This window comes from Balaenoptera acutorostrata, chromosome 19 (genome assembly GCF_949987535.1).
Source record: "Balaenoptera acutorostrata chromosome 19, mBalAcu1.1, whole genome shotgun sequence".
Classification (NCBI taxonomy): domain Eukaryota; kingdom Metazoa; phylum Chordata; class Mammalia; order Artiodactyla; family Balaenopteridae; genus Balaenoptera; species Balaenoptera acutorostrata.
Genome location: NC_080082.1, coordinates 37,496,160 through 37,514,823, shown reverse-complemented (window position 1 = coordinate 37,514,823; position 18,664 = coordinate 37,496,160). Strand labels below are relative to the sequence as shown.

At 37.9% G+C, this 18,664-nt stretch overlaps 1 protein-coding gene across 3 annotated transcripts in view; it reads right to left on the bottom strand.

The window, feature by feature from the left end:
- Positions 1 to 4,127: 4,127 nt before the first annotated feature.
- The window catches only part of MYLK3 (myosin light chain kinase 3), a 59,541-nt gene continuing 45,004 nt past the window's right edge, over positions 4,128 to 18,664 (bottom strand). For all 3 annotated transcript variants that reach the window (XM_007167643.3, XM_007167644.3, XM_007167642.2), the window contains exons 10-13: positions 10,467 to 10,595; positions 9,143 to 9,295; positions 8,059 to 8,191; positions 4,128 to 7,097 (exon numbers count right to left, since the gene is read on the bottom strand). In XM_007167643.3, the coding sequence (XP_007167705.2) occupies positions 7,038 to 7,097; positions 8,059 to 8,191; positions 9,143 to 9,295; positions 10,467 to 10,595 (475 nt within the window). In that variant the 3' untranslated portion in view covers positions 4,128 to 7,037. The remainder of the gene's footprint in view (positions 7,098 to 8,058; positions 8,192 to 9,142; positions 9,296 to 10,466; positions 10,596 to 18,664) is intronic.

Below are 18,664 nucleotides of genomic sequence, written 5' to 3'. Positions count from 1 at the left end.
CATCATATTAAAAAATTAAGAAACACTACAGTGCGACAACATGGATAGACCTAGAGGGTATTATGCTAAGTGAAATAAGTCAGACAGAAATGCAAATACTGTATGATCTCACTTACATGTGGAATCTAAAAACAAAACATGAATAGACAAAACATACAGAGAACAAATTGGTGGTTGCCAGAGGGGAGGTGGGTAGAGGGGATGAATGAAATAGGTGAGGGAAATTAAGGAGTACAAACTACCAGTTATAAAATAAATGTCATGGGGATGTAATGTACAGCATAGGGAATATGGTCAATAGTATGTAATCACTGTATGATGACATGATAACTGGTGATCATTTCATAATGTGAGAAATATCAAATCACTATATTGTACACCTGAAACTTATATAATAGTGTAAGTCAATTATACTTTAAAAAAGAGACCAAGGTTTATTTTCTTTGATATCCACATACTGAAAAATGTAACCTTACTAAATACTTTAAAACTGTGGAAAAGGGCCTGGAAAGATAAGTTGCTAGGGGCTCTGAGGCATCATGCCAGACATGATTTTAACCAAAATTAAGAATACATGATCTACTACGAAGCAAACTTCAAAACTCCAATAAAATATCAACATATCCAAGGAGAATAAAATGCATGGAGAGATTGCACATTCATGGATAGAAAGGCTCAATATTGTCGAGATGTTAGTTCTTCCCAACTTGATCTATAGATTCAACACAATTCCAATCAAAGTCCCAGCATTTTGAGGACATCAACAGACTATATGAAAATTAAAAGACCCAGACCAACAATTCAATATTGAGGAAGAACAATGCTGGCGAGGATGTGGAACAACAGGAACTCTCATTCATTGCTCGTGGGAAGGCATGATGTTACAGCTACTTGGAAGACAGTTTGGGAGCTTCTTACGAAACTAAACATACTCTTACCATGTAATCCAGTAATCATGCTCCTTGGTACTTGCTTAAATGAGTTGAAAACTTACGTCTGCAAAAACCTACACATTGATATTTATTGCACCTTTATTCATAGTTGCCAAAATTTAGAAGCAACCAAGGTGTCTTTCAGTAGGTGAATGCATAAACTGTAGTACATCCAGACCATGGAATATTATTCAACACTAAAAGGAAATGAGCTATCATATCATGAAAAGACATGGAGGACATTTAAATGTGTACTTCTAAGTGAAAGAAGCCAATATGAAAAGGCCTTATGGCTCCAAGTATATGACACTGAAAAAGGAAAAAACTGGAGACAGTAAAAAGATCAGTGGTCTCCAGGGATTGGGGTGGGGGCAGAGATGAATAGGCAGAGGATAAAGGATTTTTAGGGCAGTGAAACTATTCTGTGTGATATTACAATGGTGGATATATATCATTATACATTCATCAAAACCCACAGAATGTGCAACACCAAGAGTGAACCCTAATGTTAGCAATGGACTTTTTGGGTGATAACAATGTGTCATTGCAGGTTCATCAACTGTAGTAAATACACCCACTGTAGCGGGTGATGTCAATAGTGGAGGAGGTTGTGGATAGGGCAGTATGGGCAAGTACAGAGGGCATAGCGGAAATCTCTGTCCATCCTGCTGAATTTTGCTATGAACCTAAAAACTGCTCTAAAAAATAAAGTTTATTAACTTTCAAAAAAAAAAGAATACATGATCTAATTAAATATTTCCATGAAGAATGCAATAAAGTGATTGATTGCATCCAAATTTTTAAAGCCTAATCAGAATGGTATCAATAATGATAGTGGTTGCCTTCTATCTGCTGTAAATAAGGTATAATACCTGCTGCATAGAACAGGAGTGACTAAGGGAGTGATTTTCTTTCCCTGCCCCTTTTAATTCTAGACACTTAGCAAGCTAAGGTTAGAGAAATGCTGTAATCAAATGATCCCACACAGCCATAATGTCCCACAGCCATGTGGTAGAGGGGAATGAACGTGAGATTTGAAACCACATGCACTTGCATTTAAATTTTGGCTCTGCCACTTATACCCTGAGAAAATATTACGACCTTAATGAGCTTCAGTTTCCTTGTTTATAAAATGGAAATATTATCTACCTTGTGAGAATTAAAGGTAATATTTGTAAAGTGTGTGACACTTAGAAGGCATTCACTAAATAGTGCTTCTATTATTACTTCGATCTAAAATGGATGTGAGTCTTTTCCTCATTTATTTTAAGAAGGTATATAATTTGATTTTGGTACCAAGATTTAGATTCTAGCTTTGGGTCAAAAGCAATCTATTCATCACCAGGTAAAATTAAAGCACATTCACTTTTTTTAAAAATTGTGGTAAAATAAATATAAAATTTACTATCTTAACAATTTTTAAGAGTACAGTTCAGTAGTGTCAAGTACATCCACATTGTTATGTGATCTCCAGAACTCTTCATCTCGCAAAGCTGACTCTACCCATGAAACCCATTAAACAACTCCCATTCCTCCCTCCCCCAGCCTCTGGCAACCACCATTCTACCTGTCTGAATTTTAACTATTCTAGCTAGATACTTTATCTAAGTGGAATCATATGGTATTTTTTTTGACTTTTTTTCACTTAGCATAATGTCCTTGAGGTTCATCTATATTGTGGCATGTGTCAGAATTTCTTTCCTTTTTAAGTCTGAATAATTTTCCATTGTGTGGATATACCACACTTTATCCATTCATCTGTCAATGAACATTTAGGTTGCTTTTACCTCTTGGCTGTTGTGAATAGTGCTGCTATAGACGTGTATAGTTATGTGTCTCTTGGAGATCCTGCTTTCTATTCTTTTGAGCATTTACCTGGAAGTGACATTTGATAATTCTGTTTTTAAATTTTGAGGAACCACCATACTGTTTTCTATAATAACTGCATCATATTACATTCCCACCGACAGTGCACAAGGGTTCCAATTTCTCCACATCCTGGCCAACACTTATTTTCTGGTTTTTTTTGGTTAGTAGCCATCCTAAATGGGTGTGAAGTGGTATCTCATTGTGGTTTTGATTTGCATTCCTCTAATGATTAGTGAGCACTTTTTCATGTGTTTGTTGGCTATTTGGGAAAATGTTCAAGTCCTTCACCCATTTTTTAATAGGTTTTTTGTTGTTGAGTTCTTTATATAGTGTAAATATTAACCCCCTATTAAAAAATGATTGTAAATATTTTCTCCCATTCCTAAGGTTGCCTTTTCACTGTTGATTTCATGAGAATAAATATAGTACTGTTTGTGACTTTTTCTTCTATGCCCTGAAAGCAGGTGATGGTAATATATTTTGATTATCTGGAATGTAGTAGGTACTTCGTTATTTTTTAAACTAGTTGTGGGGTAGGGGAATTGCCTTAAAGCAGTCTTGTCCAAATGCCCTCCTAGGGCAGGAATCCTTCACAATTTTCCAACACATTCATACCCCAGCGATGGAAGCTTACTACTTAGTGGGTCCATATATTTCAGTACTGTTGTAAGGACTTTTCGGAAGCTCATTTCTTTAACAGCTCCTCTTGGCTTATTTAACTGATTAAAAAATGTTTTATCATGAAAGTTTTCAAATGTATACAACAAATACATACCTCTTTACTAGAGGACAATATTATGATACCCCATACTGACTACCCAAGCCCAACAGTTAAGATTTTGCCACACGTGCTTAACTGTATCTCCCTTTTTCCTGAAGTCATTTAACCCACATTATAGCCACATTACCATTATCATACGTCACAATATTAATAGAAATTCTATCATCAAATATGCAATTTTTAAATTTTTTTATTTATTTATTTCTGGCTGCATCGGGTCTTCGTTGCTGCGCGTGGGCTTTAGTTGTGACAAGCGGGGGCTACTCGTCATTGCGGTGCGCAGGCTTCTCACTGCAGTGGCTTCTCTTGTTGCGGAGCACGGGCTCTAGGCACACGGGCTTCAGTAGTTGTGGCTCGCGGGCTCTAGAGCACAGGCTCAGTTAGTTGTGGTGCACGGGCTTAGTTGCTCCGCGGCATGTGGGATCTTCCCAGACCAGGGCTCGAACCCGTGTCCCCTGCATTGTCAAGCAGATTCTTAACCACTGCACCACCAAAGAAGCCCAAATATGCAATTTAGAATTAAATTTCCCTGGATGTCTCTGAAATATCTTTTTACTGTTTATTTGCTCAAATCAGGGTCAAGACAAGGTCCACACTTGACAGTGGGTTGCTAATTTTTAATTTTAAAAGCAATACATGCTCATTGTTAAAAAAAAAAAAAAAGAATTCAAATGATTTAGAAAGTAATAAAGTGAAAAGTAGAATTCCGTCTCTCCCCCATCACCCACTTTCTACACCGCACTGTTAACTTTCTTGCATAACCTAGAAAATTTTAATGCACATATAAGCATGTCTCTCCATAAATGGGATAATACCATATATATGTTCTATAATTTTTTTCTTAATAAAAGTCAGTACATCAAGATCTATATTTACTGGCTACAAGGTAACCTCCCATATGTATGTGGCAAAATTTAAACCCTTGCTGATAGGCACATATAGGTTGTTTTCAACCTATATGGGCCATTTTGCTACAGTAAAGGTCATTTTGCATACATCTCTGCCCGCTTGTTCAAGTATTGCTGAGGGATAAATTTCTAGAAATGGAATTGCCGGGTGAAAGTATGGGCATGACTTTTATTTGGATACATATTCATCAAAAGTGAAAAATTCCGTTTTCCCCACACCCTCACCAAATCTGATAGGTGAAAAAAGTGGGTCCTGACTACCTTTCAGAGTTCCTCTGCCCAGCAGTTTTCTTTCATTTTTTTAAATTTAATTTTTATTTTATATTGGAGTATCGTTGATTTCCCAGAAGTTTTCAATGACCGTTCATTCAAATTAAAAAGTCCCGTTTGAAATAGTTAATACTAGCAAAGTTGCAATCTAAAAAATTTTCAAGTACACACCAGCAGAGAACTAAAACTATCCAGAAAATTAAAGTTTCATAAAAGCTCCCTCGCCTTTCAAATAAGGGAGGCTAACTTATGCAGTACCTCTCACTTGTGTGGGCCTGGCCTAAACAAATCCCTCAAAGGAACTTTGTTGAAAAGTTTCTCTAGGTAGAGAATAACAGCATATAGGGGGAAAAAATTAAAATTTGATAGCTATCGGATTTTCTCTGGATCTGCCCTGTCTTATATAGAAGCCACTAACCATATGTGGCTATTAAGCACTTAAAATGTGGCTAATGCAACAGTAGAACTGTATTTCTAATTTTATTTCATTTTAATTAAACGTAAAAATACTAGAAAATATTTAAGATGCTTGAACAACTTGAATATGTGACTATATTTTTCCACAGTAAATTTTATGAAATCTAAATACAAATTGTATGTCTGATAAAAACCTAGAATCTGAACTGGCATGTATTTTAAGTGTAATATACACACCAGATTTTGGAGACTTAGTATGAAAAAAATCAATAATTTTTATATTGATTGAATATTGAAATAGGTTTTGATATGTTAAATAAATTATTAAAATTAATTTTACGGGGTTTTTTTAGAGAAGCTATCAGAAAATTTTAAACTGTATATGGCTCATATTGTATTTCTATGAGGGAGTGGTGCTCTAGATCAGGATAACTAACTGTACATTTTTCTGGGGAGAAGATTCATAGCATTCCCCCAAGAATGTGAAGTCCCATGGAAGGGAAGAATCACCATACTATAGATAGAACTATAGATATCCGCTATAGCCCCTTCTGGAGGCTGCCTTCAAAACACCTTAAAAACAAGGCATTTTACCAAATCACTGTTACTGGCCCATGAAAGGGAGGTTTCCAACAGCCATCTCTTCTGATATTCATCCACAAGCCGACAAGCTTGGAGCAGGCCTAGATGTGCTGATACTGAAAATCTTAGCTTCCCAACAGGGGTTAGTGTTCCAAAGAAAAGCTATAACCGAAGAAATGCAGCAGGAGGATTAATATCTCCATCTTCTGCCTCTCTCCCCACAATAAAAAAAGTCTATTATGGGACAAATGTCCTGAAAGGCTGTGAAACTGTTGCATGGCTAATTAAAAATTAAAAGTAACTAAAAACTTCTGACCCAAGAAGGTCATGAGAACAGCACAAAAACTTCCTTACAGCTAAGGAAATTAAAAGAATTGTTTCCTTTTGAATAATAAAGTACTCCTTGTTAATCATTTCTTGAAGTTAGTTAAGTGATGGGTATATACCTGATAAAACAGTAGGAGAGCAGTTTTCATTTGTTTTCTCTTGATGCATCATTTCTGTGTTTCTCTCAGAAAGCTGATCATCATTACATTCTTATCTCTCTTTCACATATTACATATCAGTTCCCAGACTTACTAGACCATAGATTCATAACTGCAGAAGAGGGATCAGGAGGGAGACTGCCAATGTCAGGACAGGGCAGAATAAGAGAGGGTAGAGGTATGTACAGATTTTAAAAGCATATTCAAAACTATCATTGCTCTGATATAGCCATGACAGTCAGTACATTTTGAAATTTCAAAGAATATTAAAGGATGCATGTTTTGATTCTCAAAAGGGAGTACAAGTTAAAACAAGTTTGAGGATCTCTGCCCTAAATCCACATTGCTTCACTCTAGAGCAACAAATGTAATACAAAATGTCAGCTCACACTTGAGCAAGTCAAAATGCTAGGAACTCTTTGCACTAGAGGAGGTAACACTGACTAACATGCCCTGTGTGATAGTCCGCTGGGTTCTTTAATCAGAGTAAGCTTAGACTTTAAATTTGACATATGCAAAGTAGAAGCTTTCCTACCTACCTAAAGCTTGCCTACACTTATCACCAAAAGTAGGTACACTTGAAAAGTAATCACAGCATTTCAACTGATCTTATAAGGCAGAAAAAAGTTCTTAGGTCAGTCTCTTTACAGCCACTTTTTGTCCACAAGGAAGGCAACAGCCATAACCTTTTCTTACAAAATAAGTAGAAGGCCAGATTATTAAAAATCTTCAGTCATGACTTCACCACCAGTCTCAGTAATTTCTGGGCCCATGGGAGCAGCTGAGTTGAGGATTAGGGACAAGGTGGAAATTTCCTTAACCTGTTGGCAGCAGTCACCACGTAGAAGTGTTTCTTAAGGTAAGGAGAGAAAAAAGGGAGGGAAAAAGGCATATTTTTAGATCAATTACTTTAAGAAGAAACAATAAAAGGACTTGCTTAAGTTTAGCCACTTGGGTTTGTTTAAAATCGATAACTAAAGGGGAAAAGAAGATTCTAGCAAAATTATAGTAAAACAGTCATATGACTTTCAGGGCGTGTTTAGAGCAAGTTTGAAGTGAGAAAATGTGATATCCTACCCTTTTCATGTGAAAAATGGAGCACCCTAGAATGGTATTTTTCAAATTGTAACTCACAACCCACCAGTGGGTCATGAAATCAAATTGGTGGGGCATGACTAACAACTTTTTTTTAATGAAACTAAATATCATAGAATAGAAAATATCAGAGTGCATCACACTCTGTGGAGCAAATGTCGCTGTATTTTTGTTTCACATGTGTGCGAGTATACGTGTACTTGTATACTGGCTCTCTGGGTAAAGCATTTTGGTTTTGTTTTTTATTGAAGATCTAAACCAATATCAAAATGTTGGAAAGTCACTTCCCTGGAGGACAATTGTTTTTAAGATACATTCTATGTCCATGGTTCCAAAGAGTTCTGTTGTAAACAAAATTATAAAGCTTTTAAAGCCTAATAGGGTTTTCCTAGGCCCTTTTTCTAAAATGTGGAGGAATCGTCCTCAAGCTACAGGCAGTTAGTTCTGAGCGCTGCACTGCGATGTTCATTGAGAACACATGCTCAAACTTCATTCTGTCATTTCAAGTGTTCACATAAGTATGAATTAAATGCTATTTTTATGCCAGTCACTTTTGGTCTGTGGCATTTTTAAATCAAGGTAACAGGTTTTTGACATGAGACTATTTTCCCCCTAAATAATCTATTTAGAATCAAAACGTAAGTGAAAACTTAGTACACTTCTTTCAAAGGACATTTTAAGAAAACAAATGCTGCTTTTACTAAAAGAAAAACAGATACCTTCCATTTCCTCTGAGCCATGTATTTCTGCAGCAATAGTTGGGATTTGAGACGAACTTTCGATTTAGAAGCTTTGGCAGGCAAGTTATTCAACCACTCATGTTTCAGGCACTGTGTGGCACTCATTCTGCAGCTGTGAAATCAAACAGCAGGTGAGACTTTTAGTTGGGGTTGCATTTTTCTGGCTATCCAAAATCTGCTTAATTGGTAGGAAGCTGAGTCAGTGGAAGAGATTAATCATATAGGCAGATTCATGCCACTTGCTAAAAAAAGACCTCCTACGACCTAAAATTCCCATCCTTAAAAGTGCAAGAATGTCGTCAGCAAAATGTTCCCTGCCCTCTATTGAGGGGATGTGTCCTAGTGATTAATCACCACCTCCCAGAGAGAGCTGGGGAATCAAGGCAGGACAGTAGGAGGGCCAGCTGTGCCTGGAATTGCTCTTAAGAAGTAAAAGAACATGAGCCTTGAAAGAAGCTCATCTTTCTTCACAGAGAATAATGTCAACTTGTTCGTCTGAATTAGAAATGTATTTCCTCTCACATAACTTTTCACAATAAGGAAGAAACAAAACTGTCAAGGCCAGGGAACGAGAGCTGTCTCCCCACCACTTGTAGTTATTCCCATATGTCTGAGTATCGGAAAACTCAGTGGCCCAACCCATAACCTTGATACAGCTACTGAAAACTAAGTAGGTCTTCATCACCCGGAAATAAGGTTTTCTGTCTTTTATTCTGGGGAATAACAGCTGCATATCTCAACTTTTTTTCAACATTAGCCTATGAAAAGCAATAACTTGGAAATAGGCCTAATTTGTAAATATGGTCCTTTCTAAAACTCTTGTCTAGATTTTATGCTCCTAGTTGCTTGTTTCTTAACTGACTTCTTTTGTCCCTTTCCCTGCTACCTTTTCTTTTTTTTCCCCAAAGAAGTAGCAGGCTAAGAAATCCTGGACAGAATCGGTCTACAGGAAGAAAGGACCATTCGCTTCAGCAGCCCTGCCCAGCACCAGCCTGATTTCCACAGCACCCAGATGGATGATCACCATCAGGATGGACCATGGGTGACAAGCAATAAAGGGTACCTCTTCTCTTTGACCAGCAACTGGGCGACAAAGTCCTTGGCCTCCTCTGACAGCCCTTCAAAGGTGTCGGCATCAAAATCCCAGCTACAGTTCACAATGAAATTCATGGTCTCTGCATCTGTTTCCCCTAGAAATGGGGACAAACCACTGAGCCTACAGAGGAGAGAAAGGACTGTCAGTATGTGGAAGCTATACCTGCCAACACACATCGACAAGATAGAGAAGACTCTTACAAGGCCAAGCAGAACTAACCAGAACCAAGAGGGTTCCAAAGAAAAGCACCCCCATTGCCTCTCCACAGGAGAAGTCCAGTGCACTCGATAAAGGAAGTGGAAGCACTGAAAAATTGATGGCAGGAAGAGTGGTGGAATAAGTCCCCTATCATGCTCACCACATTCCCCCTTACCCTGAAGTAAAGAGTAAATTGGGGTCCAACCCAATATGCCCATTTATCAGGTACATTTGACTGAATATTAAGATGGCTTGACGTGTCTCTGAGACTACCCAGGCTTCAGGGGCCAAAGGAAAACTGGCTTTATTAGGCTCCTCTAGAGGAGGGCAGAGAGATGAGACAACTTCACTGGCTGGCCGTGGGCCACAATATTCCCCAACCTGGTGTAGCACACACACAAAGTGTGGGGAAACAGTTAAACTGTAATAATAAGACTGGGAGCAAAGCTTGATTTTGTTGGGCCTCTGAGGAAATAGCTGAGGGATGTCCACAGTTGGAGAGAGAGGAGGACATTTAGTCTGTGCACAGATCTCCTCTCAGCCCATCCTAACTCTGCTTCCTCAGCCCACAGAAAACAGGGAGCACAGAGCAGAGGGACAAAGTTAGAAGATGCAGGAGCTGTGCCCTGCCCTGCCCTCCCCTCTCCTTACCACTTCAGTGCACTCCAACCCCACTTGCACCACAGCACCTGCATTTCTTTGCCAGAGGGCTTTCTCTCCAGTGGAAGCTGATTTATCCACCCAGAAGTTTCAGGGAATTAATAACTCTGGGACCAGCCCACTAGCAACAACTGATTAGAGTCAGTGTATTAATACCCCAACTCCCTCCCCCACCAGCTGGCCTAGCTCTGAGTGGGTGTCCCACAGTGGGCCCCAGTTCCCTGCAGGATTAAACTCCAGGTGCCCACAGTGGTTACTGACTCCAATGGGTTACTGACTTCCCCATTTCACTTCCCCACTTCTCTGTTGGCTTTTCTTGGGGATGCCTCCCCAATAAACTCCATGCCCTCAAATTTTTGCTGCTTCTAAGGATACCCAAACTAAGACAAATGGCCCCCATTCCCAGTGGGGCGTCAGGCCCCTGGGCACTCACAGCATGTAGGTGATGACTCCCACACTCCACATGTCTGTTGGGAACGAGACAAACTCGTAATTGATGACTTCCGGGGCCAGGAACTCGGGAGTGCCAAAGTTCACCTTCAGCTTCTCCCGAGGCTTGTACCTGGGGAGGAGGGGTGCAGAGGACAATGGGAGTGAGCCCTGAGAGAAGATGTGGATGCCTGGCTAATTCCTGGGGGGGGGGGCGCTAAACACTCCCCAACCCTTGCTGTCAGCCATGTTTTCTGGACATCACATCCCACCACACGTGGTTTACTGGGAAATCATCACACACCCAGGCCCTAAATGCAGACTTTCCTAAGTCACTGCGGAGAATAAGAAAACCACAGTCCTCCTCCTCCTCCAGGTATTTACAATCTGAAAAAGAGGGAAGATCAATATATCTTATGTGACTGGCCTGCAGTCACATGGATGAGTACAAACAACCTGCATAGAAGCTGTGTGGGGAGGACTGCTGTATTGTGCATCATGGTTAAAGGGAAGATGATAGGAGTAATAGAAAGAGGCAAAATGCTCAACATCACTGATCATCAGGAAAATGCAAATCAAAACCACAATGAGATATTACCTCACACCATCAGAAAAAAATAGAAAATTGCAAGTGTTGGCTAGGATGTGAAGAAATTAGAACCTTGTCAGTAGGAATGTAAAAGGGAGCAGCTGCTAAGGAAAACAGTATGGCAGTTCTTCAAAAAATTTTTTAAAGAGCTACCATATGATCCAGGAATCCTACTTCTGGGTTATATCCAAAAGAATTAAAAGCAGAGTCTTAAAGAGATATTTATACACCCATGTTCATAGCAGCATTATTCAGAATAGCCAAAAGGTGGAAGCAACGCAAGTGTCCATCAGCAGATGAATGGATAAACAAAATGTGGTATATACATACAATATGATATTATTCAGCCTTAAAAAGAAAGGAAATTCTGACACATGCTGTAGTATGGATGAACTTCGAAGACATTACAATAAGTGAAATAAGCCAGTCACAAAAAGGCAAATACTGTATGATTCCACTTATATCAGGTCCCCAGTGTAGTCAATTCAGAGACAGAAAGTAGGATGCTGGTCTTCAGGGGCTGAAGGCAGGAGGAAAATGAGGGGTAGTTGTTTAATGGGTACAGAGTTTCAGTTTTGCAAGGTAAAAAAAGCTCTGGAGATTGGTTGCACAACAATATGAACATATTTAAAGACTACTGTAACTAATCTTGAAAATTGCTAACCCGGTAAATTTTATGTTATGTGTATTTTATACAATTACAAAAAGAAAAAGAACTAGAAAAAGTATTCTGGACATGAAGTTTAAGGAAGGCTAGGAGGAGAATTGATGGCTGTATGGGGAAGGGGTTGGAGAAAGTTGGTTTTTAGAATCAATCTTGAAAAGGAAGAAAACCTCTAGCTGAAATTTAATGGGCAGCAAAAAAGTCCTTCAGTTGGAGAATGGATAATATAAAGTATAGTACATCTAGACAATGGAATAGTATTCAACACTTAAAAAAAATAAAAAAGAGATTCATAGAAAGATAGACAAGATGAAGAGGCAGAGGGCTATGTACCAGATGAAGGAACAAGATAAAACCCCAGAAAAACAGCTAAATGAAGTGGAGATAGGAAATCTTCTAGAAAAAGAATTCAGAATAATGATAGTGAAGATGATCCAGGACCTCGGAAAAAGAATGGAGGCAAAGATCGAGAAGATGTAAGATATGTTTAACAAAGATCTAGAAGAATTAAAGAACAAACAAACAGAGATGAACAATACAATAACTGAAATGAAAACTACACTAGAAGGAATCAGTAGCAGAATAACTGAGGCAGAAGAATGGGTAAGTGACCTGGAAGACAGAATGGTGGAATTCACTGCTGTGGAACAGAATAAAGAAAAAAGAATGAAAACAAATGAAGACAGCCTAAGACACATCTGGGACAATATTAAACACAACAACAATCGCATTATAGGGCTGCCAGAAGGAGAAGAGAGAGAGAAAGGACCCGAGAAAATATTTGAAGAGATTATAGTCAAAAACTTCCCTAACATGGGAAAGGAAATAGCCACCCAAGACCAGGAAGCTCAGAGAGTCCCATACAGGATAAACCCAAGGAGAAACATGCCGAGACACATAGTAATCAAATTGGCAAAAGTTAAAGACAAAGAAAAATTATTGGAACCAGCAAGGGAAAAATGACAAATAACATACAAGGGAACGCCCATAAGGTTAACAGCTGATTTCTCAGCAGAAACTCTACAAGCCAGAAGGGAGTGGTATGATATACTTAAAGTGATGAAAGGGAAGAACCTACAACCAAGATTACTCTACCCGGCAAGGATCTCATTCAGATTTGATGGAGAAATCAAAAGCTCTACAGACAAGCAAAAGCTAAGAGAATTCAGCACCACCAAACCAGCTCTACAACAAAGGCTAAAGGAACTTCTCTAAGTGGGAAACACAAGAGGAGAAAAGAACCTACAAAAACAAACCCAAAACGATTGAGAAAATGGTAATAGGAACATACATATTGATAATTACCTTAAACGTGAATGGATTAAATCCTCCAACCAAAAGACACAGGCTCACTGAATGGATACAAAAACCAGACCCAAACATATGCTGTCTACAAGAGACCCACTTCATACCTAGGGACACACACAGACTGAAAGTGAGGGGATGGAAAAAGATACTCCATACAAATGGAAATCAAAAGAAAGCTGGAGTAACAATACTCATATCAGATAAAATAGACTTTAAAATAAAGACTGTTACAAGAGATAAGGAAGGACACTACATAATGATCAAGGGATCAATCCAAGAAGAAGATATAACAATTATAAATATATATGCACCCAACATAGGAGCACCTCAATACATAAGGCAACTGCTAACAGCTATAAAAGAGGAAATCAACAGTAACACAATAATAGTGGGCGACTTTAACACCTCATTTACACCAGTAGACAGATCATCCAAACAGAAAATTAATAGGAAACACAAGCTTTAAATGCCATTAATAGACCAGATAAATTTAATTGATATTTATAGGACATTCCATCCAAAAACAGCAGATTACACTTTCTTCTCAAGTGTGCATGGAACATAACCAGGATATATCACAACTTGGGTCACAAATCAAGGCTCAGTAAATTTAAGAAAACTGAAATCATACCAAGCATCATTTCTGACCACAACACTATGAGATTAGAAATCAATTACAGGGAAAAGAACGTGAAAAACACAAACACATGGAAGCTAAACAATACGTTACTAAATAACCAAAAGATCACTGAAGAAATCAAAGAGGAAATCAAAAAATACCTAGAGACAAATGACAATGAAAACACGATGATCCAAACCTATGGGATGCAACAAAAGCAGTCCTAAGAGGGAATTTTATAGCTATACAAGCCTACCTCAAGAAACAAGAAAAATCTCAAATAAACAATCGAACCTTACACCTAAAGGAACTAGAGAAAGAACAAATAAAACCCAAAGTTAGCAGAAGGAAGGAAATCATAAAGATCAGAGCAGAAATAAATGAAATAGAAACAAAGAAAACAATAGCAAAGATCAATAAAACTAAAAGCTGGTTCTTTGAGAAGACAAACAAAATTGATAAACCATTAGCCAGACTCAAGAAGAAAAAGAGGGAGGGGACTCAAATCAATAAAATTAGAAATGAAAAAGGGAGGTTACAACAGACACCACCAAAATACAAAGCATCCTAAGAGACTACTATAAGCAACTATATGCCAATGAAATGGATAACCTGGAAGAAATGGACAAATTCTTAGAGAGGTATAACCTTCCAAGACAGAACCAGGAAGCAATAGAAAATATGAACAGACCAATCACAAGTAATGAAATTGAAACTGTGATTAAAAATCTCCCAACAAACAAAAGTCCAGGACCAGATGGCTTCACAGGTGAATTCTATGAAACATTTAGAGAAGAGCTAACACCCATCCTTCTCAAACTCTTCCAAAAAATTGCAGAGGGAGGAATACTCCCAAACTCATTCTATGAGGCCACCGTCACCCTAATACCAAAACCAGAGAAAGATACTACAAAAAAAGAAAATTACAGACCAATATCACTGATGAATATAGATGCAGAAATCCTCAACAAAATACTAGCAAACAGAATCCAAAAACACATCAAAAGGATCATACACCATGATCAAGTGGGATTTATCCCAGAGATGCAAGGATTCTTCAGTATATGCAAATCAATCAATGTGATACACCATATTAACAAATTGAAGTGTAAAATATGATCATCTCAATAGATGCAGAAATAGCTTTTGACAATATTCAACACCGATTTATGATAAAAACTCTCCAGAAAGTGGGCATAGAGGGAACCTACTTCAACATAATAAAGGCCATATATGACAAACCCACAGCAAACATCATTCTCAATGGTGAAAAACTGAGAGCATTTCCTCTAAGATCAGGAACAAAACAAGGATGTGCACTCTCACCACTATTTTTCCACATAGTTTTGGAAGTCCTGGGCACAGCAATCAGAGAAGAAAAAGAAATAAAAGGACTACAAACTGGAAAAAAAGAAGTAAAACTGTCACTGTTTGCAGATGACATGATACTATACATAGAGAATCCTAAAGATACTACCAGGAAACTACTAGAGCTAATCAATGAATTTGGTAAAGTTGCAGGATACAAAATTAATGGACAGAAATCTCTTGCATTCCTATACACTAATGATGAAAAATCTGAAAGAGAAATTAAGGAAACACTGCCATTTACCATTGCAAGAAAAAGAATAGAATACCTAGGAATAAACCTACCGAGGGAGACAAAAGACCTGTATGCAGAAAACTACAAGACACTGATGAAAGAAATTAAAGATGATACCAACAGATGGAGAGATATACCATGTTCTTGGATTAGAAGAATCAATATTGTGAAAATGACTATACTACCGAAATCAATCTACAGATTCAATGCAATCCCTATCAAATTACCAATGGCATTTTTTACAGAACTAGAACAAAAAATCTTAAAATTTGTATGGAGACACAAAAGACCCCAAATAGCCAAAGCAGTCTTGAGGGAAAAAAACGGAGCTGGAGGAATCAGGTTCCCTGACTTCAGACTATACTACAAAGCTACAGTAATCAAGACAATATGGTACTGGCACAAAAACAGAAATATAGATCAATGGAACAAGATAGAAAGCCCAGAGATAAACCTACGCACCTATGGTCAACTAATCTATGACAAAGGAGGCAAGGATATACAATGGAGAAAAGACAGTCTCTTCAATAAGTGGTGCTGGGAAAACTGGACAGCTACATGTAAAAGAATGAAATTAGAACACTCCCTAACACCATACACAAAAATAAACTCAAAATGGATTAGAGACCTAAATGTAAGACAGGACAGTATAAAACTCTTAGAGGAAAACATAGGAAGAACACTCTTTGACATAAATCACAGCAAGATCTTTTTTGATCCACTTCCTAGAGTAATGGAAATAAAAACAAAAATAAACAAATGGAACCTAATGAAACTTAAAAGCTTTTGCACAGCAAAGGAAACCATAAACAAGACGAAAAGACAACCCTCAGAATGGGAGAAAATATTTGCAAATGAATCATGGGACAAAGGATTAATCTCCAAAATATATAAACAGCTCATGCAGCTCAATATTAAAAAAACAATCAACCCAATCCAACAATGGGCAGAAGACCTAAATAGACATTTCTCCAAAGAAGACATGCAGATGGCCAAGAAACACATGAAAAGATGCTCAACATCACTAATTATTAGAGAAATGCAAATCAAAACTACAATGAGGTATCACCTCACACCAGTTAGAATGGGCATCATCAGAAAATCTACAAACAACAAATGCTGGAGAGGGTGTGGAGAAAAGGGAACCCTATTGCACTGTGGGTGGGAATGTAAATTGATACAGCCACTATGGAGAACAATGTGGAGGTTCCTTAAAAAACTAAAAATAGAATTACCATATGACCCAGTGATACCACTGCTGAGCATATACCCAGAGAAAACCATAATTCAAAAAGACACATGCACCCCAATATTCACTGCAGCACTATTTACAATAACCAGGTCATGGAAGCAATCTAAATGCCCATCGACAGACGAATGGATAAAGAAGCCGTGGTACATATATACAATGGAATATTAGTCAGCCATAAAAAGTAATTAAAGTGGGTCATCTGTAGAGACGTGGATGCATCTAGAGACTGTCATACAGAGTGAAGTTAAGTCAGAAAGAGAAAAACAAATATCGTATATTAATGCATACATGTGGAACCTAGAAAATGGTACAGATATACCGGTTTGCAGGGCAGAAATTGAGACACAGAAGTAGAGAAAAGACATATGGACACCAAGCGGGGAAAGCGGTGGGGTGTGTGGGTTGTGGTGTGATGAATTGGGAGATTGAGATTGACATGTATACACTGATGTGTATAAAATGGATGACTAATAAGAACCTGCTGTATAAAAAATAAAATAAAATAAATTTTTAATAAATAATAAATTTAGTGATAAAAAAAAGAATCATCAATCCATGAAAAGACATGGAAGAACTTTTAAAATCTACAAACAGTAAATGCTGGAGAGGGTGCAGAGAAAAGGGAACCCTCTTGCACTGTTGGTGGGAATGTAAATTGATACAGCCACTGTGGAGAACCGTATGGAGGTTCCTTTAAAAACTAAAACTAGAACTACCATTCGACTCAGCAATCCCGCTACTGGGCATATACCCTGAGAAAACCATAATTCAAAAAGACACATGTATCCCAATGTTCATTGCAGCACTATTTACAATAGCCAGGACATGGAAACAACCTAAATGTCCATCAACAGAGGAGTGGATAAAGAAGATGTGGAACATATATATAAAGGAATATTACTCAGCCACAGAAAGAAATGAAATTGGGTCATTTGTAGAGATGTGGATGGACCTAAAGACTGTCATACAGAGTGAAGTAAGTCAGAAGGAGAAAAACAAATATCGTATATTAATGCATATATGTGGAATCTAGAAAAATGGTACAGATGAGCCTATTTGCAGGGCAGGAATAGAAAGGCAGACGTAGAGAACGGATGTGTGGACACGGGGGGGAAGGGGAGGGTGGGATGAATTGGGAGATTAGGTTTGACATAAATACACTACCATGTGTAAAATAGATAGCTAGTGGGAACCTTCTGTATAGCATAGGGAGCTCAGCTTGGTGCTCTGTGATGATCTAGATGGGTGGGATGGGGTGGGGGGAGGGAGGTCCAAGAGGGAGAGGATACATGTATACGTATAGCTGATTCACTGCACTGTACAGCAGAAACTAACACAACATTGTAAAGCAATTATACTCCAATAAAAATAAATAAATAAAATGGATAACCAACAAGGGCCTGCTGTATAGCACAGGGAACTCTGCTCTATATTACGTAACAACCTAAATGGGAAAAGAATTTGAAGAAGAATAGATACATGTATATGTATAACTGAATCCGTTTGCTGTATACCTAAAACTAACACAACATTGTTAATCAACTATACTCCAATATAAAATAAAAAGTTTTAAAAAAAGCATATTACTAAGTGAAAGAAGCCAGTCTGAAAAGGCTACATACTGTATGATTCCAAATATATGACATTCTGGAGAAGGCAAAACTGTGGAGACAGTAAAAAGATCGGTGGTTGCCAGGGATTAGGGAGGAGGGAGAGATAAACAGGTGAAGCACAGAGGATTTTTAGGGCAGTGAAAATATTTTGTATGATACTATAATGATGAATACATGTCATCATACATTTGTCCAAACCCATAGAATGTACAACACCAAGAGTGAACCTAAATTTAAACTATGGACTTTGGGTGATTATGATGTGTCAATGTAGGCTTATCAATGGTGATGATGGGGGAGGCTTTGCATGTGTGGGGACAGAGGATAAATGGGAAATCCCTGTTCCTTCCCCCCAGTTTTGATGTGCACCTAAAACTCCTCTTAAAAATGAAGTGTTAATTTAAAAAAATTAATGGGTACTTCTTATTCACCAGATACCATGCTAAAAGTTTTACTTATATAAACTTTTCATCCTCACAACAACCCTATGAAGTAGATAAGTTTATTGTCCCCATTTTACAGATGAGGCAATTGAGAAATAGAGAAGAATAAAA